This window comes from Egretta garzetta, unplaced genomic scaffold, assembly GCF_000687185.1.
Source record: "Egretta garzetta isolate BGI_Z169 unplaced genomic scaffold, ASM68718v1 scaffold4, whole genome shotgun sequence".
Classification (NCBI taxonomy): domain Eukaryota; kingdom Metazoa; phylum Chordata; class Aves; order Pelecaniformes; family Ardeidae; genus Egretta; species Egretta garzetta.
In genome coordinates, this window is record NW_009259329.1 from 2162967 (window position 1) to 2172887 (window position 9921).

A 9921-nucleotide genomic window follows, 5' to 3' on the forward strand; every position below is an offset into this window, starting at 1 on the left:
AATGAAGCGACAATGATCTGCAGACAGAACCCATGCAGACAGTAAGAGTTTACACTGAGCCCTATCCATCATTTTGCTCCTGTGTTGTTGGCGCTGCAGCAGCACTTGGTGGTCAGGAAACCGTGGGGCACTGGGGTAGCTGGTCCACCCCTCGTTTCCTAGAAGTGGTTTTGGTTTTTTTTCCCTTCCTCGAAGCTGGGCCCCGGTGGGAGCAGGATTTGTGACATGATGATTCACTAAATGACAACATCTGACATTTCTAAGTGCCCAGAGGGACTTCCCTGGCCATGTGGCTAACAGGGAGGCAGTTCTCCCGCAGGCGAGGCAGGCCGCTGTCTGGGTGGCTGCTCAGTCTCCGGGGTTGCTAAGACATCAGCGAGAGCATCCGGCACTAAACATCCCGGGTGCCCAAGGAGCTCTTGGACTCACTGATGGCAGCCAGAGAAGCTGTTTTTAACAGGCTCAGGACTTGGTGTCCAGGCTGATGCTTCCTGGCATTTTCTTTTCCACGTGCCTGCTGTGGTGACACTCCTTGTTCCAACTGCATGAGCTCTTTAGAACTGTCTGCCCAAGGCCAGGGCATCGTGGGGACTGTGCCGTGCCTGGCACAATGAGACGAGCCTGCTAAACTGGCTTGTTCCTCTTCCTTAAATTAGGTTCAGCCTGGATGCCACAGAGATGGGCAGCGACCCAGAGCAGGAGGATGTGGAGAAGGGGAGCCCGTCCTGTCTGCAGCCTTGCGTGTCCCTCCAGCTGCCTGAAGGGGAACTGGAAACCTGGAGCAGTGGTGGGGGTGGCATGGTGATCAAAGTGGAGATAGAGCCATTGCACCCCAATGTCACAGTCAGCCCTGGCTCGGAGGAGGGGGTGAGTGTGCGAGGGCTGTGTGCGTATCAGCAGCAGGGCAAGTTGGGGGTGCAGAAGGTGACACGTGCACATCGGCTGCACGCTGGACTCCTTCAATGCCAGCATTGATCCAGGTATGCCAGGAGGTCTGCAGGAATCTCAGCAAGGATGGGATTGCTCTGCTCTGGGATGACCTGCCCCTTCTTGCCTGGTAAAGGCCCTGGGAGCTGGCTGATGCACAGCCCTCTTCCCATTTATTTAGTTGGAATTTTCCTTGCTGCAACCTGTGCCTCTTGCCCTGTCTCTGTGCACCTCTAAGAGTCTGGCTCCATCTTTTCTAGAATCCTCTGCTAAGTAGCCCTTGGATTCAATTAATACTAAAAGTACAATTGTATCACAGTGCTACATGCTCTATAAAAGCAAGAGGTGCCTAAGAAAGTTTCAGCCAAGTGTCACTTGCTTCAGCCTCCCTGGAGCCCACTCCTGAAGCCAACAAACAGTTGGGCCTTATGGTGTCCTATCATCATAACCCTGAGAAAAAAAGAGAGGGAAGGGGGGTGAGGAGCCCAGTGATATCTTGGGTCTCGATCTAATCCTGTGCTCTGATACACCACAGGTATCAAACCATGCAGCAAGGGAATCTGCCCTGGGGCTCCCAGGGTGCACAGGGCAGGAGGCTGTGGGAAGGCAGGGATGATCACTGGTGCTTAAGTTGAGATTCCTTGCCTTGCACCTCGTCAGCCAGGCTGCGTCCCGATGGAGGCTCTCCTGGTGCACAGAGGACCAAGGATGTCCATGATGTCCATGACTTTTTATTTCTCCAGCAATGTGGCAGCTGCAGGAAGAGACTGAGGTCAAAGTCTGTCCCATCAGCCTGCGAGACGGTTGCCTCCCCTCAGATACCTTGCAGTTTTGACACTTCTCTTCCAGCTGTGGAAGGTTGGTGTAGACTGTATATCTATGGCATTAAATGAGTTTAAGGTGTTTGTGATTAAGAAGATTAAAAACTGGAGGTGTAGCTTCTGCAAGCCTAGACATCCTCTGCCCTTCCCTTCTACAGGAGCTCCTGGGATAAAAACTCAAGCTGACTTTGAGTTTGATCCTGGCTCACAGTGTAGTCCAAGCGCAGACATGCCCGTCCCCAGTGGCATATCACCATGCAGCCTCTCTGGGGCTGGTGCATTGGTCCCTCCCTACTCACACAAGGGGAAGATGGTGTCCTAGGAACACAAGGCACTGCTTCATCTGCCTGGGTTTAAACATGCCCTTTCTCCTGTACACCAAAGAACGGGCCAAACATGATCTGTGTGCAGGCCCCTTCCGACAGCAGTGCCGGTTACGAACCCACCATGCCCAGCTGGCAGGGGAGCAGGCTTGGGGACAAGGCTGTCAGGTTCTGGTTTCTGCATGGAAAGCTGAAGAACCTTAGATAAACAGAGGCACCCGAGCTCCTGCAAACTTAATTTTGGCCTTCTCTGTGCTGCTGGAATCCATTTGCCTCTCCCACGTTTCAGGACTGTCCCGGAGCAAAATGTAGATTTGTTAAGAGCACAGCCTGGGAAGTGGGGGGGAAGCTGGCTGTCATGGGGAGGGTCTCTGGGGTGATAGTGGCTCCTACCCTCTAGCTGCAAGCAGGATCCTCAGAAGTTAAGGGGTCCAGTCATACAGTTTGCAACATAGTGCTCTGCAAAGACAAACCAGGATCCCTGCTGAGAGTGTTTTGTGTTCCAGGTGTTGAACCCCCTGCTCTGGAAGGCCTGGAGAAGGACCACGTGTCCCCAGACCACGTGTAGGTATTGTCAGTCCTGGCTGTTTTGAGATGGCTGAGATCCTTGAGTATATCTGAGCTACTGGAAAACGCAGTAGCGAAGGAGATCCCACTCCATGCTGGGGCACAGCTGAGTAGTTGGTTGTAAAACCAGCGCTTGAGGCTTTGTGGGGTGCAGAATGCCTTTGCAAGGACATTTTCTAATCTCTCGCTTTTCTTTTGCCCCATCCCTGGTAGGCTAATTGTCCATCAGGTACTTCAGGAGCTGAAACAATATCATGGGTGAGTGTGTCTGGGAGAGGGATGTGGGTGGGGAGGTCGTAGGTCTGCCTAGGACCCACCTGGCAAATGCAGCTTGGTCACCTGAGGGGCAAATCCCCCTGGTACCAGAATCACTGGATTCCAGTGGAACTGGGGTAGAATTGCAAGAAGTAGCATTTCACGTGCCTCTTCTGTAACTCTAAACATGTTCCTGCCCCATCTCCAAAGATGAGCCTTTCCGCTCTTGTAAGTTCTGCTCTTGTATTCTTTGCTGTGTGTTTGACGTCTTCTCCCTCTGCAGGGCGAAGCAGAGAGTCTGTGTGCAAGAAGGCAGTGATTCTTCCCAGCAGAACCTCACTTGGTTTGAGTTCCTTTCTAATGAGTAAGTAAGACAGAGGTGGCCTACACACTTTGTGTTCCCGGAGCAGACTGATTTTGAGCCCCTGTCCACCTAAGCTCCACTGCCCTGCTGATAGCGTGTGCAGGACGCTGGTATCTGCAGTGGTTCAGCCAGGATCAGGGCCTCGTGGCAATGAACAAACCCACAGAGACAGCCAGAACTTGCACAAATAATTTGACAGTTCAGCTCGTTATTTGCAAGTGTCCCATTAATAAATGACACGACTGATGCCAAATCAGATCCTCCAGGAGATGGAAAGCTCAGAGTTGGGGTCCTAAAGTAATGCTTTATCAGTGATCTCCCTCTTGGCCAGTTAACCTCCCCTTAGTTAAGATCTTTTCGGTCTTGTTTCAGAAATGAGGACAGTGGAAAGAGCGATAAAGCAGAGAAAGGCACGAAGGTGATGCGACGTCTGAGTTCCCTGCGGAGCCGAGTCACCGGGTCCTGGCAGAAGGATAAGGTGAGGGAGAGATGCTGAACTTGTGGAAGGAATTGTTAAATTCTTCAAGCAGAAAAGCGGATCTGACCTCAGGGACCAGCTAGCTGGATTGCTTTTGGATGACTGAGGCCTCTCTATTGGTCAGCAGATGCACTGTGCCCCCTAACATAATGCACTGGACAGTGATCCCTGGCTTTCAGCCCATTTCAGGGCATTTTCTGGCTCCTCTCATGCTGTCTTAGCGTGAGTTGTGCAGACCAGGAGTGAGGGCTTTGGCCGAGTGACTGCTTGGATCACCTGCTGTGGCAAGGAGGAGAGCCTGCAGACACACAGACGCATGCTGCAGTGCTGTGTCCTGCCCTTTGTCACACGTGACCCCAGCCTAGAGGGGCTGGCCCAAGCCTTAGGAAGGCGTTCGGGAAAAGCACTACCATCCCAAAGGTTCGGGCACAAAGGCGCCGGCGGTACTCGCTGCACATCAGCTTTCTGCACGCTCGTTTTTACCAGAGGGGAAAGGAATGTGTGGGCAGTGTGAGGCCTGTAATGGAGCCGTGTTTTTTCTCTCCTTCCAGGGTAAGAACAAAGAGCAGCCAAAAGAGAAAGAGAAGGAGAAAGAGACAAAGGAGCCAAAAGAGAGGTGGAAAGAGATCAATGGGCACCAGCTTGTGCCAGGAGTTTTCTCCAGTTGCACCAGCTGCTCGCTGTGTGCCAAACCTCTTGTGAATAAAAGTGGTCTGCAGTGCCTGAGTGAGTATGGCTGTCGCTGTCTGGCTCTGACCCAGCTGTAACCCGCTCCCCAGCCTCCCCTCTGGCCCACGTCGGCCATTCCTCTGCTTAAATCGGCCTCGCAACTGCTTCACTTTCCTGCCTGGCTTGACTGTACCCCACCACCCTGCTTGGCCTGGCTTGGTTGTTTCTCCAGAGTCTAAATGATCTCCAAATCCTGCCTGGCAATAGTTCATCCTTGTTTTCTTTGGCCGCTTGACCGTTTCCTGCCCCTTTCCCCCAAGGAAGGTTCTAGGTCAACTTTTCCTTTAATAATTTTTTTTGCAAATCTCTGCTTTACCCAAGCAAATATCCCTGCTGCCTGAGTAAAGCTGGATCTTTTAGGTTGGTTTTTGCAGATGCAGTTGATGTCTGAGCTCAGCATCTGCCCCGTGAACGGGCACAGGGATTTCTAAAGCATCCAAAACTTTATTAACTAACACAGCAGTCAAATGGTGCTTCCCAGAACCTGCATGACTGTTGCTTTTCAGGTGTAAGCAGGGCACAGGAATGGCAGCTGCTCCTTGGCTGGCGTGCATGGGACTCTCTCCTCCCACTGCATTCACTGTGGCATTGCTGCATGGCTTTGCCTGACAGACAAACCCTGCCCCTCCTCTTTGGGGCAGGTACTCAGGGCACTGAAGAACACTTTAATTCCCAAGGGATTGTCTGTGGGCAGAGAAAATCTGCTGGAAATGAGAGAATTGCTCTCTTTCTCTACCTTGTATCCTCAAGCAATGCTTGCTCTCCAGTAAGGGTCTCTCAGAGGCCCTCAAGGTCAGTAAAACCTTCCTGGGGCATAAACGAACTGGCTGCCCTTGGACATGCGCTGTGAGAAGTGTATTCTCCCTTCAGGGCAGCTGGAGGGAAATTGAAAAGAACCACAGGCCCAACGGCTAGTGAACGTTTTGCAGGTGTCCCAGGAAAAAGTAGGAAGCAGGGAGCTGGATAAGAGCAAGTGCTTTGTGGCTATTTAGAGAGAACCCAAATATTATGAGAGGAAGACAGAGTTATGATTTGTCATTCCTAGGAAGCTCGTAGCTGGGGCTCTGTTCACAGTCCTGCATGCTGCTTTATGAAAAATAGCTGAACCTGAGGGGATGCAGACAGTCCTTGATCCCCAGTGCACCAAGAGCTTGGAGCCATGCTCTGTACAGTCTTGGGAACTCCAAGGTCATTGCTGGTGCGAATGATTCTTCTCTGGACGACTGCTTTGGAGAGCTGTGCTCTGGGGTGCAAGGGGCTGGAGCTAGCTGTTGCACGGGTGTCTGGCTTGGGATACTGTTTTCCATCATAAACATGTAGGGATTGGGCATAAGTTATAGCAATTTTTACCCTGTTTCTCAGCCCTTCTGTGAGGAATTTGTATTCCTGAGTCTTGCTAACATTCAGGAGAAGAACTCCAAGGTGGCTGATACGTGTTTGCGACTCTGCGATATCTCCTTTGGCTTTCTGGGCCACTCAGGGATACGCTTCCCAGGCCAACACGGGCAGCGGGGTAGTAGAGCTCTTTTTCCCTTGTTCCCTTTGTGGTGGCTTGAACTGAGGCTGAACAATTGGGCTGGATTCTGAGATGTTCATTAAAATTAATGGCCTGTCTGTGGTCAGACCTGGCTTGGGGCTTGCTGTGTGACAGCTGTTAGCCTGAGAGTGCCTATATTTGGATTATGCTGGGCTGAAAGCTTTGCAAGGCGTTTCTGGGCGGCAGAGTTGATAGTTGATATCACTAGCTCCTGTTATTGCAGCTAGGAGCGGTGCGCAGTCGCCTGACAAGTCACTGATAGGGCTCTTGAAAAGCAAGCTTTGGGGCCACCATGTAGCCAGAGCAGCATGCCCGCTTTTCAGAATTGCGAGCGGCTCTGTTGGGGCTCAGGCTGAGCTGTAGTTGCTGCTAGGATCTGAGGATTTCTGGCTGCTCCTCTTGTTTTCCCATAATGAACGTACACTTCACCATCCTTATCCTTTGGCCCTGGGCCGGTGGTTGGTCCATCTCATGGTCAGGTGCGGTTGTTTATCTCCATGGTATTTTTAACTGCAGCACCACCACGTGGTAGAAAACAAAACAGGCTCATGGAAAGAAACAAGAAAAGATGGTGGTTAAAGAAAGGGATGAGCTGAAGCCAGGGGAAGGAAGGATGGGGAAATTATTAGGAAGCCTGAGGTCTTTTCACTGTCCTGTGGACACAAAAAGCCCAGTGGCTACCATGACTGTGATGAAATGGAGGAGTGAGAGCTCTTCTTCTTAGAGAAAGTAGCATCAGGAGAAATTCTGCTTTTAATTCAGAACAAGGTATCACCGTTCTGCTAGAAACATGCACGTGAGCTGTGAAGAAGGTAGGCAGCCCGGCTGGCCCTGGACATGGGAGCTTGGCTCCCTCTCCCACCTACCCTGACACCATGCGGTACAATGCCTCCGAGGGAAGGAGGCTGCGTTGTGTGAAGATGAAGGAGAGTTTCTGCAGCTCCAGTTTCAGAGTCTCACAGATGCGATGTTAGGAGTCTGGCAGGGATGAAAAACAGAGAGGAATGTTTGCAGTCACTGGGATCTCAACAACAGTGGCTACCCAAACTTCACTGTTGCATAAACTTTGAGCTGTGAGTCTCTAGGCTTATTGTTCACCTGGAAATGGAGAAAGCTCCTTTTGAGCCTTTGCTGTCAAGGGCGGAGAAGGTTCTGTGCCTAAATTAATCCTCTCTTATAAACATGCTTCCAGAGTTTATTCAACAAGGGTTAGATGAGTCCCAGGAAAGCCCTGACAGGAGGAGAGCTCTCCAAGCAGGCTGTGCCAGGGAGGCGAGCCAAGGATATGCCATGGAATATGGACGGCAGGAGGATTACTTCCCTCCCAGTGACTTGAGCTTGAGCACTAGGGTAGAGGTGGGTCTTCGACATCTTCTTCAGTTGAGAGTTACATCTCTATTACTCAATGGGAAAGACAGAGCCCTGGACCCCCGTAGGGAGGTCAGATCATCCTCTTCAAAAGGAAACCTATAGCTGCAACCAAAGCGTTGTGGTGGGCTTCAGACAAATTCCTCTTCTTTAAGAGAAGGCGCTCGGTTTAATGAATCTTCCCAAATAATACAGGCTGTGCTGGACGCCAGACTGTCCACCTGCCCTAGCCTGACCCTTGCTGGCTGCTTCAGTATACAGGCTGATTTACGACAAATTGCTGTAACTGCAAGTCTCCAGGACTTACTTAAGGCACGTTGAGAAAGAGGTTTGGAGAGCCATTTCCTTTCTCACAATGGTTCTGGGGGTAAATGGAGGACGTGGGTCTCTGCAGTTCGCCAGCAAACATCCTCTACCACCACTCTTTTATCTGTAAGGAAAGGAGGCCAGAATGGTTCTTGGTTTGGACTTGAAATTCAGGGTGTCTGAAATTCACCTCTCACTTGGCACTTGTGCCTGCATGCTTTTGCTTTTAGGATTCCCAGTGCAGCACCAATAAGCTAATACGGGAAGGATAGTTTTGGCTTGCAATAAGGAGGATTTACTTGATTTTTCTATCCTGAAATTTCTGCTCATAGCCCACACAGAGTCCTGAGAACACAGAAAAGCAGCAGGCAACCTGAAACGTTGCCTGTCTGGAGAGAGACACAGACGCCAGAAAGCTTCTATTTTGAGGGGAAAAAGGAGGTTTGGCTGCTGTAACATGATGACAGTGATAAATGGACTGGGAGTCCCACTTGGAATAAATGATTACTGACAGGAGTCCAAATAAAACAGGCGAAACCAGAGCGCCTGCAATAGGCTGTGGGTTAATGCGGTCATAAGCCAATGAAGCAGGATCTAAAGCAAATGTGAAAGTGGTCTGCAGCGCTGGTTTCGGAGGAAACACTGACTGAGCTATCAGTCTGCTGACACAGAGCTGGCTCTGCCGAGCTCTGGAGGTTTTAGAAAAGGAAGCTGAAGAATATATTCTTCTCAGCACTTTTCCTTTTCTGCTTTTCACTTTCTTTTCATATCTGGGCAGTATTGCCTTCATCTGGAAGGTCTCCAAGGTGCTGGTCCTTGCGTTCCCTGATAAAACCTCGAGATCGTGTACAACTGGCATGACAAATGCGTAAGACTGCATGACAGTAATCTACCTGCAACTCATTCAGTAACAAATCTTCTGCTGTTATAGAATTACACAGGATTAGAAAATCAGTGCTATCCTTGTTTGCAGTCCAAACCTTAGCTCTAAGCTATGGAGTCTTTCAGCTGGTTGCTGTGCCAGATTTTGCGCTGATTTTGTGGAGATGCCCCAAGGCCAGCCGCACAAAAGCACAGCATGTTCTCTCCATGACAGCTGTAGTTGGGCAATCTGCAATGATTTACTTTTATATTATAGCAAAGCACAAAGTTTGAAGTGTCTGAGGATTAATCTGTCACAAAGTGACAGCCAGCTGTGTACCCCAGAACCGCTTTATTTAATGATTATTTCTCAGTAGTCCTGAGGGACCTTATTGTACTTAGTCCTGTACAGAAGCAGCACAAATGGGAACATTTCTGAAAAGCTTGCAACTATAAGATGAAGAGAAAAAAAGGAAATCAATCTAACAGGTCACAGCGTGGAAATGAGAGACAATATGGGTGCCACGGTGTTCTAGGATTTCAGCGCATTTCCAGCCCAAACGGTGGCAGGTTCTTTCCAAGCAGTGCATTGAGAGGGCAGTTTGTTTTGTAATCGCGTACGTTGCATTTTTCAAGCTTGACAGGCAACTTGGGATGTGCATGATTTAAAATGTGACAAACTTGCGATGGAGATCAGTATTGTAAATCCTCAGAGTGAATCACAGATGAGGAAGTAAGGTTGGTCAGGAGCTCTTCCGTGTTTTCCTCCCTGCAGAGAGTACTTCACCTTAGTGGTGTCAGGAAAAAGGTGGTTTTTTTCCAGCAAGCAATTTAGTTATACAAGTCTGTGCATGAATCTGCTGATAGCAAAGATAATTCCTCTTTGCTTTCGCTGTTTTGTTTGCACAGGGGTCATTTGTGCCGTCCCGGGGCAGATAAGGAAGCTAGTGCCGGGCACTGCAACCTTGCCTTGGCAGGAGTGTCTGTAAACACTTCAGCACATTTTGAATGGCAAATCCCACCAGGCTTTTAATAACGAATTAGGTATTTAGAGTAAGTCCCAGGCGCTGCGCAAACACATGAACCACCACGTTAAAGCTGTCACTCGGGATGCTACATCCCATCCGTCAAAGGGCCTGCTTAGTCTTTGTTCCCGCCGCAGCCGGGCGCTGATGGAAGGCAGGTCCCCTGGAGATCCCCCGGGCTGCGGGATGTTTACAGCCGCCAGCTGGGGCTGGGGAGAGCCGGGAGCGGTTCTCAGGCTGGGGGCGGGCGGGCCTGAGACCCTCGTCAGGGAGAGGCCTGGTGGGCTGAGGGGACAGCGCGGGATGCGCATGGCCGGGCCCCCCCTGAGGGGACAGCGCGGGATGCGCATGGCCGGGCCC

General features: G+C 50.6%; 1 protein-coding gene across 3 annotated transcripts in view; it reads left to right on the top strand.

Annotated features, from left to right (window-relative positions):
* ARHGEF18 (Rho/Rac guanine nucleotide exchange factor 18) overlaps positions 1-9921 on the top strand; it is a 50155-nt gene that overhangs the window by 10994 nt on the left and 29240 nt on the right. For all 3 annotated transcript variants that reach the window (XM_035892286.1, XM_035892285.1, XM_035892287.1), the window contains exons 4-10: positions 657-867; positions 1671-1785; positions 2578-2635; positions 2852-2896; positions 3177-3257; positions 3630-3735; positions 4287-4461. In XM_035892286.1, the coding sequence (XP_035748179.1) occupies positions 657-867; positions 1671-1785; positions 2578-2635; positions 2852-2896; positions 3177-3257; positions 3630-3735; positions 4287-4461 (791 nt within the window). The remainder of the gene's footprint in view (positions 1-656; positions 868-1670; positions 1786-2577; positions 2636-2851; positions 2897-3176; positions 3258-3629; positions 3736-4286; positions 4462-9921) is intronic.